The 22,512-nt window shown below is 42.9% G+C and overlaps 1 protein-coding gene across 3 annotated transcripts in view; it reads left to right on the plus strand.

Moving 5' to 3' along the window:
- Positions 1–22,512, plus strand: part of LOC147896503 (transcription factor MYB3R-1-like) — a 36,600-nt gene that overhangs the window by 5,126 nt on the left and 8,962 nt on the right. For all 3 annotated transcript variants that reach the window (XR_015541731.1, XM_087381038.1, XM_087381040.1), the window contains exon 8: positions 14,093–14,186. Coding sequence is in view for 2 of the 3 variants with exons in the window: in XM_087381038.1 (XP_087237164.1) it covers positions 14,093–14,140 (48 nt within the window). In the remaining variant the exon portion in view is untranslated. The remainder of the gene's footprint in view (positions 1–14,092; positions 14,187–22,512) is intronic.

Raw genomic sequence — 22,512 nt, forward strand, 5'->3', positions numbered from 1 at the left:
AGGGGACCCATCAAATGCGAACTACTCCTGGTGCATGACTGTTCCGGACAGGATCTGGATGGACAGATGAGATCATGAGCACTATGGGGTCAAACAAGGGTGTCCATTATCACCTACCTGGTGGTGGCCTTTGGTGTTAAGACAGGCAATCTCCAAATTCAGAGGCCAGGGCCAAACAACTGGCCAGAAAGGCCAAAACTGGCAAATCTCCAAACACCAAGGTCAGGGCCAAATAAATGGCCAAAAAGGCCATAACTGGCCGACCTAACCGACCAGATCTGGCCGACCAGATAGGTCAGGCCTATAAAAGGCTGTAGCCCCCTGGCTACTCAACTCACCTTTTCTGGAACAGGCTGCTGCACACCTGCGCTCCAGTATTGCTGCTGCCTCTGCTTCCTCTGCCTCCACTCCTGCATCCTCTCCAGCTTCCTCTGCCTCCACTCCTGCATCCTCTCCAGCATCCTCTTCCTCCACTCCTGCTTCCGCTTCAACATCTCTGCCTCCTCTGCCTCAGCTTCAGCATCTGTGTCTCCTCTGCTTCAGCTCCATCATCCTCTCCTGCTGCTGCTCCAGATCAGCATCGTCTTATATCTCTACTGCTGCTGTATTATTTCTCCAGATGTGCAGCAAACCTTTGCTCTTCTGGCAATAGGTTACTGACCCAGATCTGGTTCAGTTCCAGCTAGTGGAGCTAGTGCAGAGCCCACTTCAGTTGGCTGTTCTGGAGGACTGCTGTTTGCTCCCTCCACAGTTTCTTTCTCAGATATTTCTTATCTTGTATTGAGTTCCTTTGGTGATATATATTTCTTCTTCAGCTATCATTAGTCTTCAGTGTTGTTTTATTTGTCTCCAAGAACTTTCTTTATATGGTATCAGAGCAAGGTGTGCCTATCGACACCTGAGCCTTGACCTGGAAAGCTTGGAAGATAGATCATCAACTGAAGATGTTTCTGGAGGACTGCTGTTTGCTCCCTCCACAGTTTCTCTCTCAGATATTTCTTATCTTGTATTGAGTTCCTTTGGTGATATATATTTCTTCTTCAGCTATCATTAGTCTTCAGTGTTGTTTTATTTGTCTCCAAGAACTTTCTTTATATGGTATCAGAGCAAGGTGTGTTCTGGAGGACTGCTGTTTGCTCCCTCCACAGTTTCTTTCTTAGATATTTCTTATCTTGTATTGAGTTCCTTTGGTGATATATATTTCTTCTTCAGCTATCATTAGTCTTCAGTGTTGTTTTATTTTTCTCCAAGAACTTTCTTTATATGGTATCAGAGCAAGGTGTGTTTCTCAACAGAAATATGCTCTTCAACTCCTTGATCAGATCATTCCCCACGAGCCTAAGCTAGCTGCCACTCCCTTGGATCCCATAGTCAAGCTCTCAAAAGACTTGGAGTCTCCTCCCTTTGATGAACATCTCTATCGTCAGGCTGTTGGCAAGCTGCTCTGGCTCATTCACACTCGTCCGGATCTTTCTTACTGAGTTTCTATTCTCAGTCAGTACTTTAATGAACCGAAGCACACTCATTGGCATGCATGTATTCGTATCTTGCGGTTCATACGTGGTACTTAATCTTATGGTTTACATTTCAGACCAGGACTAACACTATAGGGATACACTGATTCCGACTGGGCTGGCGACTCGGACAATCGCCGTTCTCATGGCGGCTTCATTTTCTCGTTCGGCTCGGCACCTGTTTCTTGGTCCAGCCGTAAACAAGAAACTGTTGCTGGATCTTCTACTGAGGCTGAATACCGGGCCTTGTATGATTGTACCACAGAGGCCATATATCTCCGGCAGTTTCTAGCAGAGCTACACTTTCCTTGTACTGAACCAACGGTCCTCTACGCCGACAACAAAAGTGCCATGGCTCTCGCCGGTAATCCCATTTTCTCCAACTGCACCAAACATGTTGGTGTACACTTTCATTTTACTTGCAAGCAAGTGGAATTGGGTACTATTCGATTGATATATGTTCCAGCTACCGATAATCATGCTGACATTCTTACCAAGCCAGTTAACCGACCTATTCTTGAGCATCTTAGCCCACGGCTTGGGATTGGTGTACCGCCTTCTTCTCCTTAGTAGTATTTGTATACTTGTGCTTAAGGAAGTGAACAAATCCCTTGCGAGGGCACTCCTTAAGTACCTCTCTTTTTGTACTTTCTAATTGTACCATCACTTCTGGGCATTTAGCGAAGATGAAAACCTACTTTGTAGGCATCTCCATCTAAATGAAAACCCTCTTGTTATTTAAAAAAAAAAAAAAAAAGGGTTGATAAAGAAGATAGATCACCCCTAGAACCTTTTTTTACCCCTGGAACCATTCTACCTTGGACATTGAGAGGGGGTGTTAAGACAGGCAATCTCCAAATGCAGAGGCTAGGGCCAAACAACTGGCCAGAAAGGCCAAAACTGGCAAATCTCCAAACACCAAGGGCGGGGCCAAATAAATGGTCAAAAAGGCCATAACTGGCCGACCAGATCTGGCCGACCAGAACTGGCCGACCTAAGCGACCAGATCTGGCCGACCAGATAGGTCAGGCCTATAAAAGGCTGTAGCCCCCTGGCTATTCAACTCACCTTTTCTGGAACAGGCTACTGCACACCTGCGCTCCAGTCTTGCTGCTGCCTCTGCTTCCTCTGCCTCCACTCCTGCATCCTCTCCAGCTTCCTCTGCCTCCACTCTTGCATCCTTTCCAGCTTCCTCTGCCTCCACTCCTGCATCCTCTCCAGCATCCTCTGCCTCCACTCCTGCTTTCGCTTCAACATCTCTGCCTCCTCTGCCTCCTCTGCTTCAGCTCCATCATCCTCTCCTGCTGCTGCTCCAGATCAGCATCGTCTTATATCTCTACTGCTGCTGTATTATTTTCTCCAGATCTTCTGGCAATAGGTTACTGACCCAGATCTGGTTCAGTTCCAGCTAGTGGCGCTAGTGCAGAGCCCACTTCAGTTGGCTGTTCTGGAGGACTGCTGTTTGCTCCCTCCACAGTTTCTCTCAGATATGTCTTATCTTGTATTGAGTTCCTTTGGTGATATATATTTCTTCTTCAGCTATCATTAGTCTTCAGTGTTGTTTTATTTGGGCTGTTCAGTTAGTTCGATTTGTACTGGCTTTCTTAGAGCTTCCGCAAGCATCCATCTGCTTTGATGGTTTGCGATCCATCAAGGATTAGTAAAATGTTTGGCTGTAGCCTTTGCTCAGTTCTGTTTTGCAATGGGAGGCAAAGCTACTTTGCTGCTTGGGATTTGTCATTGATGTAATTTTCTTTGTGAGGCTGTTCAGATTGTTGTCATTAACTCTCCTTAATAATTGATGAGATGCTCACTGACCTAGATATCAGAGACAAGCATTGAAATCCTACAAATGATAATTGTTAACACCATCTATATCCATGTAATCCATGTAGAAGTAGGATCTTTGACATAGTTATCATTGGGCAATTTTTGTGTGGGGTTTGCACTTCGAACTAGTTGGTGAATATGCAATAATTCATTGTAGACCTGCACAATTGAAGTGCCATTCTGCTGAGAGCTTACGGAGCATTGTCTTCCCCACAACTTCATTGAGACATGCTTATGGATCAGGACGTGCTTTTGCAAAGCACATGGTGAAGGAGAGCGGAGTAAGGGGGACTTCAACGATCAGATTTAGAAGCAATTTCCCAATAGCTTCATTTGACACATCTCATGGATTGGGACATTGTATTGCAAAAGAATGGGAGCATAGTTACCCAGAAATAGCAACATTGTGCAGAATGGCAACCCTTGACCGAACGGGAATGGAAAAATAATAGCGAATGGGAACAGAACGTAACATAATGCCATATCATTATACATACACGCCATCACACATGTAAGATAGGTGGTACATAAGGCGAACTGTAGAAAGGATCCGGATTCCGAACACTCCCTCGTACACAATTGGCTAGGAGGACGAACATTAACAAATTTTTGTGTGCTGGAGCTCCAAAATGTGCAACTTCAGTCTAGAACGTTTTTATAGTGCAACTCTATGTGCTTGGCTAGTGGCACGCCTTTGTTCAAGAACTATGTCACCATATTCGCTTGCAAACAACTTAAATGCTCACCCAACCGTTTGTCATTAGATTCAATTTCATTGGTTTACATCCTTTGGTGCAAATCTTTTACCACAGTAGGTGCAATGTTCGGGGATCATCTGTGTTCATGTACTTGTGACTAAGTGTTTGACTTCCAAATAGCTGTGCATGATTAAGCCTGTAGGTGTGTGACTTTTGCAACACGGGTGCATGAGGACTTGTCCAAAGGCTAATGCCCCTTTTTAGGGCCGTGTGTATATGTTTGGATTGTCTGTTTTCTGGGCCCCTCATTGCAAGGAGGCTTGTTTAAACTCTAGGCCCCGTCCTGCTAGATCCAAATGGGTTGAAGGAACCAATTATAGATGTAAGGGAGTGGATCAATAGTAGTGTTAGACGATCTCCACCATTGATCTTGTAGAGCAGTGTGGGAGATTAGCAAACAGATTTCAAATTGTAACAAAATCTCAAACGACAGAGGGAAAATACAACTGCAATTTTAGAATTGTGCTGCTCCAAGCGTGGCCAATCGAAGAGAACAATACGGATAAGTGGTATCCAAGTTTGAGTTTACAACGTAGATACAAAAGATAAAGCACACGTCTCTTCTTAGTAGCTTGCTTAGTCACTTCCATGTAATCCCCATATGCTCCTCTTGTAGCCATTGCTTCTTTCATTATTTGCTGCTTCGCAATCCTATGTTGCACTCTTCCCTTCACCTGCTTGCACTCCCATTCACACCTTAGATGCGAATGCCTATTCTACATCCTTCCCTTTGCATGATTGAGTTGATTGCATGCTTCCCTACGTGCTTCATGGTGTAGTTATCGCCTCTAGCACTGCACTCTTACCGGGGTATAGTCAATTCAACTTAGTGCTTACTCTTAATTGTTTATATAATAATTTTGCACGGAATGGTCTGAATTAGAGGAGCTACACCTAACTCCAAGGGAGCAGTTCTCACTAGCCCTCGATTAAAATGCCTTGATCAAATATTGACTCAGAAAGGGTGGGTCAGCCTCAGCCTTGATCATGATAGGAAGGCCCCCTACACGAGAGATAAGAAGCTGGACTGTTAAGGACATGCACCTAGCAATGGGAGAGGTTGAATCTGGAACATTATCTTGAATAGCTGTTGCTCACAAATATGGGATGTGCCTCCTCCCTTGCTGATTGGTTGGTTGGACAGACCGACACTTAAAGGCAAGGCCTTGACCCTGTCCTCAGCCTTCTACTGGAGAATCACATAAAAGAATGGGTGGGATATGTGAGCATTCACGACTTGCGCAACCTCTGATGATCTCAAAGTGAAGGTGGTAGACCCCTATTTGTGGAAAGGTATTCCTAGAAGAGGGTGGTGGAAAGGCTTAAAACACTGCAGCCCCGGCCTTGTGCTAAGAGTGGATCAGGGCTTGAATAGGGATTGAGCTGCAAACTTGAATATCTCCCCCCTGGCAGTGTGTCGCTCGTGATCCCACACCAAGAGTATTTATAATATTGCAATAAGAGCATGAGCCGTTGATACAAAGTCACGTATTCATCTCTTGAATATCCCTTTTCCATACTTTTCTCTTGAGCATCCTTTTACCATACTTTTCTCTTTGTCACTCCTTTACTCACGTACTCATCCAAAATTACATGCCAAAAGTGGAAGGCTTGTAAGCACTCTCCCATATCAAAAATGTAATGACCCTTGGCCATTTAATACATTACATAGCATGCATAAAACCATGGCATTTAGCCTTTATTCCTTTGAGCTTGTTTACTCCCATCCGTCCATGTCATTTCCTGTACTCAATAAACCAATCCACCTAGGACTAGTGGGTAAGTTTTTCAACAAGCTTGCACTCTTGTATGGTATGCATAATTATAGTCCCAGTCTTATTTGAAATTGTGATGAGAATGGGTGCCAAGTGGGAAGGGTAGCAAGGATGTGGGTTTCCGCTGACAGTTATGTGCCGTGTCAACGAAGCATGTAAAGCCATTCAAAACTTGTATCCTTTTAGAGGGAACTATAAGGCAAGGAATTATTTAAAGGAATGCAAAGGAAATAGGTGCATGGGAATCCAACCTAAGGCCTAGATGGTTGCTTTCCTTTTTCATCTATGTTCAAAACAATTTTAGAACTTTGTTGGGAACCTCAGTCAACATCTTCTTGTGTTGGATTGGTGTAAGTTACGCCTTCTTGGGGAAATGGGCATGGAGATGGTCACTCTCCCCTCTCACACTAGACAGTAGTGTTTAGCATCCCATCCTTGCAATATGGCTATGTTGGAAGAGATGGAGATGTAGACCGTAATAGACTGACAAGTGCTGAAATGGGCTCAGAAATGCCTTCTATTGATAATTGTTCCTTCATCACTTGTTGAATGCATAAAAAAGGATGGGGGTGGAGAGGATGAGTCGAATTTCTTTGTAGAGGAAGTTCCTAATTATTTCAAGGATCTTTCAAAGGATGATTTGGTAAAAATATCAGAGAATGAGGAGGGCAATGACATAGTTGTTCAAAATGTGGGGGTAGCTGAAGAATTCACTGGATTTCTACCCATGCCAAGGTAGACAATCCAGAGGTAGGTGGCAAGGAAGACAGAGTCATACATAGACTTCTCGGAACCACAAATATTGACTCAAAATGATTTTGTCACTATCATGAAACGAGCTGAGAAAAAAGAGTAGTTAGAGAGGGCGAGAGCATTGAAGAGGCAAGAAGCAGAGGTAACAAATTCGGATTCCCTATACCACGCACTTGTTTCTGTATGGATGAAGATAGAATATGGGCTACAAATTGAATGGACAATTTCTCTAGAGCGCACTTCTTATTGTTTCGCCTGATATGCCGCGCCACCCTTGTGCTTTTCACTATCAAATGAAAACTCATGAGTGATAATCATAGCGTATGATCTCGGGGAATGAGAAATCCATGAAAAAAGATGAAGCTTCTCTCATTTTTGCGTTGCTGCAAACAATGGTGCTTTTCCAGCCCATGCTCAGCGCTATAAGCGTTTAACTTCTATGCTCAACCTTCATCACGATTCACTCACCTGACACAAGAATATGGACTGCTCTTGCTTGTGGCCAAGGGCAGGTCCGCTCTGCTCATTGTCATCAAGTGTTCATCGTCCTATTCGTCGCCGTTGCCTACTTGTTCGTTGTCGATGCCTATGCGTATCCATAGCTGCCTACCTTTGTGTTGTCGCTGCCTACTTGTTTGTCGTCGCCGCCTACCTATATCCACAGGTGCCTACTTGTTAGTTAGAGCTGCCTACGTGTTCGTCACAACTGCCTACTTGTTGGTCACAGCCTGCCTATGTGCTCATTACACTTGCCTACTTGTTTGTCATACCCGCCACCTTCTTTGTCATATTGCCTCCTTCGTAATAAGTGTAAATCAATGACGTGTTTCTATTGTGTGGCAATTGATTTCAAGATTACTCTTTCCAAATTCGATGTTGCTTTAATGCGCATTGGTATTTGCATGTCTCATCCTATATAGCCTACAGATAGCCGGCTGCAAGACTTAGATTGGATGATGCAAGCAATTTCTATTGCCTATAGACTTCTATAGTTACTACTTACGATAACTGAACTATTTTAAGTTTGAGGTGATTGCCCCTCCATGCCCTAATGCTCAATCTCCTTAGTGGAAGCAGGTTGAGATGGAATGCTGAAGAGCGGCTTGCAGAAGGATCATGCAAGTGGATGTGCTAATGTGGGCAATCCAAGACGGGGAGTTATGCTAGAGTACAAGCTCATCTGTCGGGAATTCAAAGCAAATGCATTGGTATTTTCCCTTCAGTGCTTGATACTATGCCCTTACGGTTGCAAGCCTTGATGGATGCACCACCTCCAAGCAAGAAATTGAAGAGGCGAGCTCGTGCTACACTAATTACTCGTGTATGTACTTTTGTTCTTCAATTAATATCAGTACACCGAGTTTTGCTAGAACAGGTTCTACAAGTCTGCCAATGTCTACAGTTGGAGGTTTTGTAACTTCTAGAGGAAGGAAGAGACCAAGTGGATGATGTAGTGGGCAAATTGTTTTATTAGTGTAGACATTGCTCTAAAGAAAGCCCATATTCCATGATTTTTTGGGTATGGTCAAAGCAATTACATCTTTCGGTCCCTCTTACACTCCCCCATCATACGAGGCCCTGAGAGCCAATATTTGGGATGGGGAGAAATAGAACATGTCAAAAAGGAATGGAAGAGCACTAGTGTGTCTTTGATGGGGATGGATGGAGTATCACGTGTAGGCAGTCTATTCAAAGCATTTTTGCATATTTGAAAGGGAAATCATGCTTCTTGAAGAAATTGACAACTCTTAAGGTGGAAAGACCTGAGAGAGAATGAAAGAGTTGAAATAGGGGCTAAAGCATGTCATTCAGTTCATTTCAGACAGGGAGAATGCTCATAGGGCAGCAGTTTGAATTCTTGAGGCATGGTATCCACTGCTCACTGTTAGTCCATGCATGGTCCATTGCTTGAATAATCTTCTAAAGGATATGGGCAAGCTTGGTTGGGTGCATCCTATAATTGGAGTTTCCAGGGATATCATCAGTTTGTTTCATTATTAGAAACCTCTACATCATGCTTGTAGTATATTGCAAGCTTGCAGCAAAGGATTTGTTGAAGTACTTGGAGACACTTTATCATGTTGGCCATCTCCAAGTGGTGAAATCAGCCCTAAGACAGCTTGTAGTTTGTAATGAGTGGGAGGGATGGTTGGATGCAGGGAGCAATGGAATGGAGATGGAATGCAAGGGAGCAACAAACAAGCTGAAGGAACTGCAATGCACTTGCAAATGTATAATGAGAAAGTGCAAAGGTGGCCTTAATAGGGCCCAAACTCAACTTAGGACTACAGGTCCTAAGTGAACTAGGCTTGTGTCCCAAGTGGACTAGATGTCGTAACCAGGCGTAACTAGTCTACAAAGCTATACCAGCAACAAATTCCTCTCCATTGTATGGCTGAAGTATCCATTCGTGGAAGCTAAATCATGGTTTCATATGTTCATCTGTGATGGATATAGCAAAATCTATGAGAGTACAAGGAGATAAAAATCACGTGACGAAAGGTACCAAGTGTAAAGCTTGTCGAAAAGCTTCAAACTACTGTTGCAGTAGAGCCTTCATGAAAAGTTATTCTCTGTAGGAATGTAGGACAACTTTATGTCTTTAGCCTGCAGTTGATCTCGAATAGTTGATCTCGAATATAGTGCTATATCGTACCTTTATGTGCTTCATACGTGCATGAAAGGCTGAATTACCCGCAACGGCCAAAGCACTCTGGCTATCAGTTTGGATTATGGTATAAGATGCTCGGCTGACATCAGGATCTGCAAGTAACTTGCGGAGCCAAACACACTCTACAGTAGCTTTGAAGGCTGCCCTATACTAACTTCACATCTAGAAGTAGCAATTGCGGGCAAACACTTGCCAATGTGAGACACACGGATGTTGTAACAACCAGCCCAGTCACTATCTGTGAAAGCATGCGTTATCAGTGAAGACATATCACCGTATATTTGTCCCAAATGCTGCAAGTATTGGAAGACACGTTTCACTGCTCGTGCATGAACCTACTTAACTGAGACACTGCATATTGCAGATCAGGCCTGGTGTGACATAAATAGATAAGGCAGCCCCCCAAAACCTTTTGGTAAAGGGTAGCATCAATCCCATCCTCAGAGGGGAAACGGAAGCCAAGCTCCAATACCGGTTTATAATCCTCGAACTAGAAGTGCTGTAAGAGCTACTTAGATTTGCTCATCATTATGTCCCCCTCTAAACTAGCGAACTGCATGCCAAGATAGTAATGCAACCAAGCGCATGTCTGCAATTATGTCGTCCACATAAATCAGAAATTCTGATTCACTCTTTTGTGGATAAAGAGTGGCCTTTGTGGGGCTGTTCTGAAATCCAAGGCATAACAAATGTGAATGTATTTTGGCATACCATGCCCAGGCTGCCCGCTTCAATTCATAAAGGGCCTTTTCCAGCCGGCGAACCTGATTTTCAGAACCTTCAACCTCAAAGACTGGAGGTTGATTGATATAGACTTCTTCAAGTAGACTGCCGTGAAGGAAAGCTGTCTTAATGTCAAGTTGGTGAAACCTCCTAATGCCTACGTGATGCAATGACAATGACACATCAAATGGTCGTGTGACGTTGGAGCAGAGGTCAATGCTGTGTTGTTGTGCATAGCCTTTCACAAAGAGGCGGGCTTTGTAGTGGTCTACGTTACCATCAGCTTTCCGCGTCACCCATTTTGCATCAATGGAATCAAGTTCACCTCCTAATGCCTATGTGATGCAATGGCAATGACACATTGAATGGTTGTGATGTGTGACGTGGGAGCAGAGCTCAATGCTGTGTTGTTGTGCATAGCCTTTCGCAAAGTGGCAGGCTCTACCATCAGCTTTCTACTTCACCCATTTGCATGAATGGACTTCAGTTCAGCTCTCATGGCATCCATCCATTCCTTGCTAGAGCAAATGCATCCTGATGGCATAAAGGTTCTTCGTTGCAAAGCAAGTGGCAATCCATGCGACATCAAGAAAATAATTGCCATGCATCTGTTTCTGACCATCTCTTGTGCAGGCAGCCAAAGGCTCAGCTTGCTTGCTGTCTTGGCAAGTTCCAAGAGCCACCTTGGGACTATTTTCTGCAATCTAAAGACATCCTTCTCTTCAACGGCCTGTTCAAGAGCATGATCATCAAAAGCTTAAACATTGGCATCTTGAGGAGGCTGTGAACTGCTAGAAGCGTTGGGCTTTGTACCCTGCAAAATCTGATCTGAATCTGTGTTTGACTGAAAGAGGCCCAGCAAGGAATCAATCACATATGAGGCATTACCGATGGCTGTTTTTTTACAGTGCAACCTAGGTAAAGCTGCATTCTTAGCAAAAACCATGTTTCTGCTGACACTTGTTAGGCTGATACAACATGTATCCTTTGCTCTGTGAGCTGTATGAATATGCATTTGACAGCCTTATCTTCTAGCCTGTACTTTAACTGAGAGGGAACATTTGCATATATGCCAAGGACCCAAACTGCCGCATGTGTGAAATGACAAGCTTCTGGCATGTCCATGCTTCATAAGGAGTGATATCTTCAATGCCCGTGTGGGTGCTCTATTGAGCACATTGTTGGCACATATAATTGCATCCAACCAAAACTTGTTGGGCAAAAACTTCCCCTTAAGCATGCATCTAGTTCTATCAATGCCCTATTTTTCCGCTTTGCGACTCCCATTCTGTTATGGAGATAATTGCATCCAACCAAAACTTGTTGGGCAAAGACTTAACCTTAAGCATGCATCTGGCCATTTCTATCAATGTCCTTTTTTCCGCTTTGCGACTCCATTCTGTTGTGGAGTGTTTTGTATGGTATTGTTATGCCCTGAGTTGCTAGAAAATCAAAAAATTACGGGACATTTACTCACCCCCCCTTGTGAGTGTGGAGACTCAAGAGCTTCTTTCCACTCTCATTCTCAGTGCTGGCAAGAAATGTTCTTGAAAAAAGGGAAGACATTAGACTTGGACTTGAAGGTCTGGTCTTTCGTTGATTGAAGGCGTGGTGGTTGGGGCTACCCATGGCCACTAACCTCAACATCGTAGTGGAAGCCGTAATATGAATCAGGTAGACCATCTAGATGAAGGTTTGGGCTTGCTGAAATCGTCTCCCCCCCCCCTTGCCTTTGCCTTAGTGATCCGTGGCAAAGGCTTGATCTGCATAATGGAAGGAGCCCAATTTTGATGACTCTCCTCCTGCAAGAGCAAGGAAACAAGTTGATTGAAGGTGTAGTGGTTGGGGTTACCCATGGCCCACTTATCTCAGCGTGGTTAGCGAAACCCTAATATGACTCAGGTAGGCCATACAATGTGATGGATACCGTTTGAGCTGCTCTCTAAAGTCCTTGACATATCTAGGAAAAAGTAAGCATATTTTGGCTAAAAGCAGGCCCAAGATTTTTTGGAAAAGCCTAGCTTTTCAGCTACGTGCCAAGTTTATAGATAGCAATCTTATGGATGGAGAATCCAAGTTGTATCAAATTCATGCTCCCCTGTGAGCAAGCTCTAAAATTGTATTCTATTGCAATAAAGACCTTCCGCAGGGGGGGCCCTATTTTAGGCCCATAGTGTGGCGCCCATAGTGTGGCGCCGTGTTTTTTCTCAGACTCTCTTCCTCTATTGCGATTTATGTTCTAGCTCCATCGTTGAGTTCTTCTTGTTGTACTGAGTTTCTAGCCAATATTGGAAGTAGTTTTTGATGTGCTAAGTACTTAGATTTGCTGCGATTGAATATTAAAGCTATGCTTTAGTTCGAGAAAGGTTTAGTGGACTTTGTTTCAAGGAGACACTGCCCATGATTGAGAAGCTTATGGAGCATGATATGCCAAAGTATTGGTTATATGGGTTTAATATATTGATCATTCGCTAAGTGTTTCTACGATTCTATGGCTCCCTTATTTTAGACTTTATATTTGAAGATGGATTTGGAGCTTTATGATCGTTCATACGACTGATGTGGACAAGTAGAAAAAAGGACTTCCAACGAAAGCAATTGAGGAGAAAGACAGAACCCTTGGAAGAGACATGCATTCTATTCCAGAATCATTTCATAAGGAAGACTGTCAAAAGTAAAGTATGCATGGGTTTCCACCACCAACAGTCTTCCAAGAAATCAAAGAGAATTTTCCAATACTTGCTAGCAAGCAGAAGAAGCCGGTGAGAGAGAAAGGAAGGCAAGAGAAGACAATAAAATTGAAATAAAAGAAAAGGGGAGCATAAAGGCAAAGGGGTTAGGGTGGATGGAGGGTCTAGCGGCTAGGGTGGATGAAGGATGCCCCTACCAAGGCGCTACAACTAGTTGTCTAGGTATTAGTGCAAGAGTTTCAAGTGGAGTGAACAATCCTTCTATGGCCAATGAAACATAAGGAAGGGATGGAAAAAGGGGAGGCAGGCTGTGAATTGCTTCTTTTACACGGTTAGAGGGGCAAGTGGTCGTGAGGGCACCCCACAAGTACATTTGGGGCTTGTGAGCGAACATCAGGGCTAGCAAAAAAGACACAAGTCAAGGAGGATTAGATTGATGACAAGGGAGGGAATATTAAGTAAGCCGTCATATTCAAACAAGGGAAGGCATATGAAAAACACATGTTAGTTGGCCTACAACTAGTGAGAGGAGTGGCAAGATAAGAAGAGGGAAGAAGCAAACAAGCAAGGGGAGCATTTGGAGAAGAAGAGGAAGAAGTGACAACATTGGTAACTCAAAGGAGTAGATAGAAGGGAGAGGGAAGAGGAGCGAAGATGGAGTTTCAGGAAGGCTATTGAGGGTGATAGAAGGAGTTTTAGGAAGCTTCAGGGGTCAACAAGATGTTGGCTTACCGAGGTCAATGAAGGGAGCTAGCAGTTTGAGGAAGCTTTAGGGGTCAGCAAGATGTCGCTTGAGGGGTTCTTTCATTTTAGAACACCCTGGAGTAATTGGAACATACCATTTCATTAGATGACATCTTAGTGTATCCTAAAAAGATATAGGTAATTTGTAGTTGGCCCCCTTAAAAGATGGTTCATGTATGTTTGTTTCCTTGAGTTGATGCCATTCTATTCCATGAGACAGTGTTGCTCAAATTATAGTATCTTTCATTGGAAGCCTATATGGTGAGCTTAATTCTTCAAATAATAATGGTTTGTTTGAATATGGGTCGGCATTTTGGTACTTTATGTTCTTTATGGCAAGGATGGACTTACTGTTAGATCTTAGGTCAATTTGAAAGATTCTCACTATGTATTTGTTTGCATACAACTTTTGCATTGCAAGTAACATGTTACATTGTTTTGAGAAAAAAATTAAGACTACTGCATAGTCGTGCATTTTATATTGATTTTGGACTCTTTTTGCATTTGTATATAGATATTTTAAAGGACTTAATGTTTTAGATTTTGAATTTCACACTCAAGATACATTTTTATGAATTGGGATCCAAGCTTACTTCGATTTTTGCCTTTGGGATTGTTGGATTGATATATTTAGATGTGTCAAACACTTCGGTCCACCTCAACACGTGTCAAACAATCATGATTTTAAACTCCACAAAAGGAAGGATCAACTATCTATTGAGATCAAGGTAAATGCTTAGATCATCCTATACTCTTTGATGTTGTTGCCTAGCCTTTGAGATATGGTCATCTATCCAAGGTAGAACATATTATGTAAGTATGATTTATTGTGGTTGCAGGAGTGAATAGGCAACTTTTATAAGTAGGCAAAAGGGAGCTTTAGCTTAGCTCACAAAAATTGTCGGATGTAGGTTTCATGTATGAGACGGGAATCCCAAGTGGGATGAATTGATTAACCTTGTAACATACTATGAAGGGATTGAATGAGGATTGCTCTCCTTCCAAGAATGAGATTTTGTGTGAATAGATGTGTCTTTATCCTTCAATTTTAGTTTAAAAAATAAATTAAAAGTTGAGATAAGTGGATTGTTGCACTCAATGTAAAGTTACTTTTATTGTTACTCTCTTTTTATAGGATCTCATTAAAACCAAAGCTTATTAATGTGTGTGGGTTAAGGAGGAGAAAGGTCTAAGGGGGGTAAAGAGGAGAAAGGTATATGTGTTGACACATTTTTGCTTGCTGATTGTTTTTTTCTTGCTTTTTGTCAATGAGCCTTTTTTAGTGCCAAGATCTTGCTCATTCATTGACACCTACATCCCATGCAGATTTTTAGGATAATCGATAAGGATATCCCTGTTATAGAAATTTCCAGTTTGTCGGGGGGAGAAATGAAAAAAAAAATAGAGGAAGGATTTTGATTTTTCAAGTCAATGTTGTCTCATTGGTGTTGGGATAAGTGTGATCAAGGGATTGCTCTATGGTGCATGTGTGCATCTAGGGGAGTCACGTGTGTGTGTGTGTGTGTGTGTTGTAGCACATCTAGTGCTATGATGTGTCTAGTGTGTGACCTAAGTGATGATGTAAGCCAAAGGCCCCCACATGGGAGGTTCCTTTGATTTAGGCCAGTCCCACTGATGTAGGGACTGATTGCCACTGATATAGGGAAGGTGCCTACACCATCCTCTCTTTCTATAAAATGGAGGTCATTCCTTCATTCTAATATAATGGATTTTTCCTCACTTGTGCTTTCACTCTTTGTGCCATGATGCATCTCTTCTACCCCTCACTCCTCTTCATTTGATATCAGAGTTGAGAGCTGGTAGGCTTTGTAGAATTCATTTTGATAGTGCCACCTCATCATCTTCTCCAACACCTCTTTTTGAGCTTTCTTCCTACTTCCTTCTCAGAAATGGCTTAGCTCTGTTCTCCCTATTCCTTGCAACTTTTGCCAAGCCCTTCCAGCTGGAGTTCCTACACAATGGGGCGCCCCTCTGGCCCAGAGCATTTCCCTAGATTTGAAGTATTCTACCCGCAGTGATTCAAGCAAACTCTGACGAAAAAATGCACGATTCTGCTTCTCTGCTTAACCATTGCTTGAGCCCTCCTAGCATAAGCTGGTCCATGCCTAGAGCCTGCTGCTGATGAGTTTTGAAGGTCAATGCTTGCTGGAGCAAGGAGAAATTAGAGAAAAGACAGTCAAAGAAGGCGCAACTCTCCCAGACAAAAAGGTGCACTATTTCAGCAATGCTTTGTGATGAACTTACTTTGATATTCAAGCTTTAGTTTTGTACAGAAAGCCCTCTCAATCTCTTCTTCAGTTGTGTGAATTGTGCCCTCCAAGTTGAGCTAGTCTACTGCAATGCATTTTTTACAGTTTTGGACATTTGATGCTAGAGTAAATGCTAGAGTGATGCTTGAGGATTGAAGTAATGCCAAAGTACAGTTCAAAGAATGTATTTTCAGTTTGAAATTGAGTTCGGACTGATCTTTTGTCCAAATGCCAAGCTCTGAGGGATCTTCAAATGCTTATCACTTGAAGAAGACTACAAGAAGGACAAAATTCAAAGTGAAGAAGACCCCAGCCAAGAAACTTTGGGAGAAACCAACAAGGTACGAGTATGCTAAACAATTAGCATTCTCTGAATTTATCTCTAGCAATCTACATTTGTATAGTGAGGGAGATTTCTTTGTTCCATAAGATTAGTCATTCTGTAAGAGAGTAGACACTGCCTGACAAAGTTCTCATGGATACTTATAAAATTGACAAGTTCAATGGCCAAGGATTCCATACTTGGCAGATGAAGAGATAAAGTTTATGCTTATGAAGGAGAATCTATGGGACTTAGTCAAAGAAGGAACTCAAACCTCTCAGGAAGGTGAATCAACTATAACAAAAGGTAAAGGAAAAGCCACTGACTCTACTTCTACACTTGCAGAGGCAAAGAGAATTGAGAAAGCCTATGCCATCATTGCATTAGGTTTGGGTGATGACTATGCACACCACATCTCAGATTTGGAAGATAAAGTTTATGCTTATGAAGGAGAATCTATGGGACTTAGTCAAAGAAGGAACTCAAACCTCTCAGGAAGGTGAATCAACTACAACAAAAGGTAAAGGAAAAGCCACTGACTCTACTTCTACACCTGCAGATGCAAAGAGAATTGAGAAAGCCTATGCCATCATTGCATTAGGTTTGGGTGATGACTATGTACACCACATCTCAGATTTGGAATTCCCTTTTGAAGCATGGCACAAGTTAGATATATTGTTTGGTGCTAGCTCTCTTACTTTCAAATTAAATCTAAAAATTAAGTTCTTTTAACTTAGAATGGAGGGAGATAATGTTGCTGCCCATGTCAACACTATGAGAAGTATTATGACACAACTAGCTCTCATACTTCTTAATTAAATCTAAAAATTAAGTTCTTTGAACTTAGAATGGAGGGAGGTAATGTTGCTGCCCATGTTAACACTATGAGAAGTATTATGACACAACTAGCTTCAATTAATTCCCCTGTCACTGAGGATGATGCTATGGCAGTGCTTTTAAAGAGCATGTCTGAGGATTTTGACTATGTGGTTACTACTTTGAAGAATCTACCTCAACCCTCATTAGAAGGCATCATTAGTGCCTTACAAGAAGAGGAAAGGAAGAACAATTCAAGAGTGGGCAAAATGCATACAGAGGCACTTGCAGTGAGGTTTTCAAAGAGCAAGTACAAGGCTTGTAAACACCGTGGGAAAAACAATCACCTTAAGAAGGATTGTTATATAATCAACTCTTACTCATATTGTGGAAAGAATAATCACTCTGAAAAGTTTTGTAATGAGAAAAAGAGGACTATGTCAAATATGGTTGAAGAGAGAACTCCATCAGCAAAAGAAGCATCCAACTTTGTGGTAGAAGACAAGGACTTTGCCTTTTGAGCAGCTTGTCTTTGAATTTTTGTTTATCATTACTTGGTCAAATTTTGAGGTTCTTTGCCTGGAGTAGTACTCCAAAAAGAATATCATATGTTTTGTCTTTTGTAAATCACCTCTGGTCACCATATGATGTAGGCCATGTGATATGTGTTTAGTCTATCCCATTTTTGTAAACCTTGACCCTTGGGCACCTTTGCTAGCATGAGATCCTAGACATAGATTTATCCTTGATCACCATGAGATGGCCATGTGTGACCACCATGAGATGGCATGAGAAACTATGAGACTAGATGTATCCTTGACATTGCAAGAGGCAAACCCTTGAGGGGGGGTATGTCACCACAATGTAAATATCCTAAGTCAAAGTACAGTTGACCATTTATTTGATCATAATTAAAGAGTTTTATATGTGATAATTATGGTCAAAGAGTTATTTTAAATGGTCAAAGGATTGACTACGGTCAAAGATACTTAAATCTAGTCAAGTAAACCTGACTTCGGTCAAGGAGACTTGGTTTATTACCAAGAGGGTTAACTGCGGTTAACCAGAGAACCACAGAGCTAACTACGGTCAGAGAGTGTTGACTTCGGTCAACAAGACTTGGCATACGCAAAGAGGGTTAACTCCGGTTAACCAAGATGTGCCAACTTAGGTTGGAGAGTTGTGCCAACTTTGGTTGGAGAGACTTGGCTATAATTAAGGCGCCTCGACCCTTGGTCAAAGCTCCTTAATTATAATCAAGAGTGTTGACTCTGGTCAACCAGAGAATAAATATAAATTTTTATATTTGTTAGATGTGCACATGTGTTCAGTGGGGACACCCACCGTGACTAGAATTAGTCCACAGTGTGTTATTTGCATGCAAAGCGCTAACAATTAATGGGTACCATGGTGGTGCGTTTTAATTAATTGTTGCAGGTACTAGGAAGGATTATTTTTCCTAAGCGTAACGGGAGCCTGACAAGTATCTAGGAGGCGGTTCGTGTGACCGAGAGCTTTGAAGACTCCAGAATAGCCCTTAGTGGCATGTAATAGGACTTAGTTTAGATTTTAGACAAGTGGCATATTGCCAATTTGAATTGAGCTTGAAGCTCTTGTAATAAATGGATTTTACACGTTTTGAAAAAAAGAGATTTCCAGACAGCTCTACGCTGAACTTCTGTAACAGATTTTCTCTCATGAATAAAGACCTTCGGGGGGGTCTAGCCCGACGTTTTGTCCTGGGCCCTAGTGCATCTTCAGAGAGAGGGAGTGAGGGAGAGCTTATGAAAGCATAATTTCTGTCGTTTATGAGTGGTAATGGCTGTCTTTCAGCAACGAGTCGGTTTCATTGGTATCAGAGCGTAAGGTTTCATTTTCTTCCTAGAAAGTGACGATCCAAGACTGAAGAGTGCAGGCTTTGGCCTAGAACACCTGATGGAAAGTAAAGGTCGTCATCGACGGTTAGCTATGCAAAAAAAGCAGAACGGCGTCATGATCTTCCGGGTATTTTTGCGAAGTGAAAGTGTGAGAAAATGATGGGTATTTGCGTTGCCTTGCAGAACACAATGAGCGACGTAGCTGCCTGGGTATCGCGTGAACGTGCGAGGCGATCTTTGGCTTCCTGTGTCAATTTGCATACTTCGTGAAGGCGATACCGCTCGAGGAGGCTACGCTATGGTGCGGGCTGGAAATGATTAGGCGTAATGTTTGAAGCGAGGTGCTGGCGAAGGCGTGGAGAAGGTGCGAAGGAGCGACGAGTCCCTCTATCGTCTGGTTTGGCCAGTGGACGGAAAGCTCTGCTAACTCCTTGACGCTGTATCCACGCGATCTTTGGCGATGCCCTCTACGCTAACGCTTCACGAAACTGCGAAGGTGACGCAACGTCCACGTGGATGCTGACGTGGCCAGGGTGCCAGCTAGGTGTACACGTGGCAGATGAGGAGTGGGCTTGATGACGTGGCAGTCCATGCTGGCAGACAGTTCAGCAGATGACGTGGCAGCCAGGTGGCATGCACGTGCAGGTGCTGACGTGGCACTGACACGTGGCAGACAGTGCAGTAGCTGACGTGGCATTGACACGTGGCAGGTGCTGATGTGGCAGGGCTGACAGAAAGCTGATGTGGCAGATGCTGACGTGGCACTGACATGTGGCAAACCAGTGGTTAAATTAACTCTGGTCAGAGGTCTAGTTAACTTGACCCAACCAGACCAGTCTGGTCACTGTAACCAGACTGTGACCAGTCCAGTTAGTCCAGTTGCAAACTAACCAGACCAAAACCAGTCAATCTGGTTAGAGTAACTAGCCAGTTACTCCATCTGGTTACTGTTCTTTTCAAAAAAAAAAAAAAAAAAAGAGAGAACAGTTGCAGAGACTGTTTCTGCTAGCAATTTTCATCTGCTTGTCAGACTTTTACTGTCAGAAAAGCAGCAGAAAAACAGAGAAAGCAGAGAAAACAGAGAAAGTAGATTTCTACTGTCAGAAAAGCAGCAGAAAAGCAGAGAAATTAGAGATTTGCAGAAAAAGAGTATGCATGCCTTTGAGCAGTGAAAAGAGGGAAAAACAGATGCCTTTTGAAGCCATCTGCAGCAGCCAGAAAAGGGCAATATAGTTGTTGATGCTTTGGCAACTGTGTGGGTATATGCCTTGAACTGACAGCCAGTACTGGCATAGATTGTGAATGCAAAACACCTCTTGTTGAGGTACTTTTTCTGTTGGAAAAGCAAAGGTAGTTGTGCATCAGTTACCTACACGGTGTGTGAAATCTGCAGATCCCAGAATATGGATCAATCACCTATCCAGTGGGATTCACAAGATAGGGATGTACATCCAAGACAGAGAAGTGTGCCGCAAACTCAACAAGAATTTGAACCGATGGTACGCACTCGTATACAAGAGCTGGAAAATCTCAAAAGGGATCCAAGGGCTCAGCATTTGTTTCAAGCAGAAGCTATGCCTAATCCAGTATATGACATGCCAATGCCAATGCCAGAGGCACACTCTCGTGTACAGTCTGAGAAAGAGAGATCTTATAGGAGACGGTCCCATAGTAAAAAGAGATCGAGGCATCATCACCGATCTCCCAGTCCATCACCGTCTACCTCGAGTTCGACTTCTGTGTCTTCTTCTTCCTTATCAGATAAACCATCCAGGAAAAGAAGAAAACACAAGAAGTCTAGAAAGAGAAAGATGTCCAAAGTGACCAAGGAATTTAAAGAGGGAGGAAAATCTGTCAAGTTTATGACCTACAATGGACAGTATGGTCATACAGACAAAGCATTGCAGTTCATCAGACAGTTTGATGCTGCATTCGGTACAGAAAAATTTTCAGAATCCTCCAAGTTAAGAATGGTCAGTTTGCACTTGACAGCAATAGCTAGTGCATGGTGGAGTGCACAGACCACAGATGGGTCAGCCCCAAGGAAGTGGAGGGACTTCAAGAAAGCCTTCTACCAGTAGTTTATGCCTAAACAGTTTAGAGACCATGTTCTTCAAGATTGGGACAGCTTGCATATGGATGCAGGAGATACAGTGGATGGGTACAACCAAAAGTTTTGGGATGCTTATTTGCAGGTTGCACCTTTCAAAAAGATTTCCAAAGGCACCCAAATGAGAAAATACAGAGCAGGTCTCACTCCAAGAATTCAGGCAGTAGTGAATGCTTTGGGGGCAAAGAATATTCAAGACCTTATGCATTCAGCCTCAATAGCGAGTCTTGTGTCGCTACAAGATCCATCTACAGTGCCATCCTTGCATACAGGACGTGCTGATAAAAAGAAAACTGATTTTTCAAAATCCGAAAAGAAAGAGTATCCCAAGGCTGAAAAGAAAGGGTTTCAGCCTCAGAAGCCGAGGGGTACTCAGTTTTCAAGAACTTATAAGGGCAAATATCTATTCACCCCTGAACAGATAGCGGAATTCCGTAGAGATGGGAAATACTTCAGGTGCGGTAAAGAGGGGCATGTGGCTGCCCAGTGCCCAGAAAAGCCTTCAACTTCGAAGGGAAAAGAGGCAGAGAAGCCACGAGGACCGCAAAAGCCAATGGCGGGGGGAATTCCTGACATACTGGGTCATGCTTTGAACCCAGAAGAACGAGAATTGCTGCTATCATGGGGCAAAGTTAGAGACCAGCAAGCGCTAATTTTATTTGATCCAGGGGCTACTGATAATTTCATATCAGAGGATCTAGCCCTGAGGCTGGGAATAAAGACGGAGGAGTTAGGCAGGGCTTTGGATGCCGATCAAATGTTCTGTGGGAATCCTGTGCCAGTCACTCCCTTGATAGGGAAGCTCCGTCTTCATGTTCAAAGTTATGCGGATCAGGAAGACTTCTTCATTTCTCCACTGAAACATTATGATGTAGTTTTGGGAATGCCTTGGTTTCACCGCAAGGCAGTGAAGTTGACTCTTCCTGAAAGAGTGCTGGAGTTTGTGCATAGGGGGAAAAATCAGCGTTTAATTGCCAGGAATAAAGGGGACACTATCCCCATTGTATCTGATGTTTCATGTGGTAAAGCAATAAAGTCTGCAATTTCTGCGTACATGGTTTTTGTTAAAGAAAAAGGGAATGAAATGCATGCTGAAATGAATGATGCAGACAAAGATAAGTTTTAGTTTCTTGTAAACTTTAAAGATTGCTTTTCTGATGCTTTGCCAGGGGAGTTACCCCCAGAGAGACCAGAAGATCATTAGATAGAGTTAATGCCTAGTAGTGAGCCACCAAACAAACCACCTTATAGAGTCAGTGCGACTCAGAGAGAGGAGATTATGACTCAGGTACAGGATTTACTGTCCAAAGGGTTGATTCAGCCCAGCTCGTCTCCTTTTTGTTCCCCTGTACTGTTAGTACAGAAGAAAGATGGCTCATTCCGTATGTGCGTCGATTATCATGCACTGAACAAAATGACCATCAAGAATAGATTCCCTATTCCGTGTATTGATGATGTCCTGGATCAATTAAATGGAGCTTCAGTTTTCAGCAGGATAGACTTAAAGAGTGGCTATCACCAAGTGAGGATACAGCCTCAGGATGTGCACAAGACAGCATTTCGCACTACATTCGGGTTGTATGAATACTTAGTGATGCCTTTTGGGTTGACAAATGCTCCAACCACATTCAATAGAATGATGGATCGCATCTTCCGGAA

Source organism: Dipteris shenzhenensis, chromosome 11 (assembly GCF_047967505.1).
Source record: "Dipteris shenzhenensis isolate YYH24624 ecotype China chromosome 11, Dip_SZ_1.0, whole genome shotgun sequence".
NCBI lineage: Eukaryota > Viridiplantae > Streptophyta > Polypodiopsida > Gleicheniales > Dipteridaceae > Dipteris > Dipteris shenzhenensis.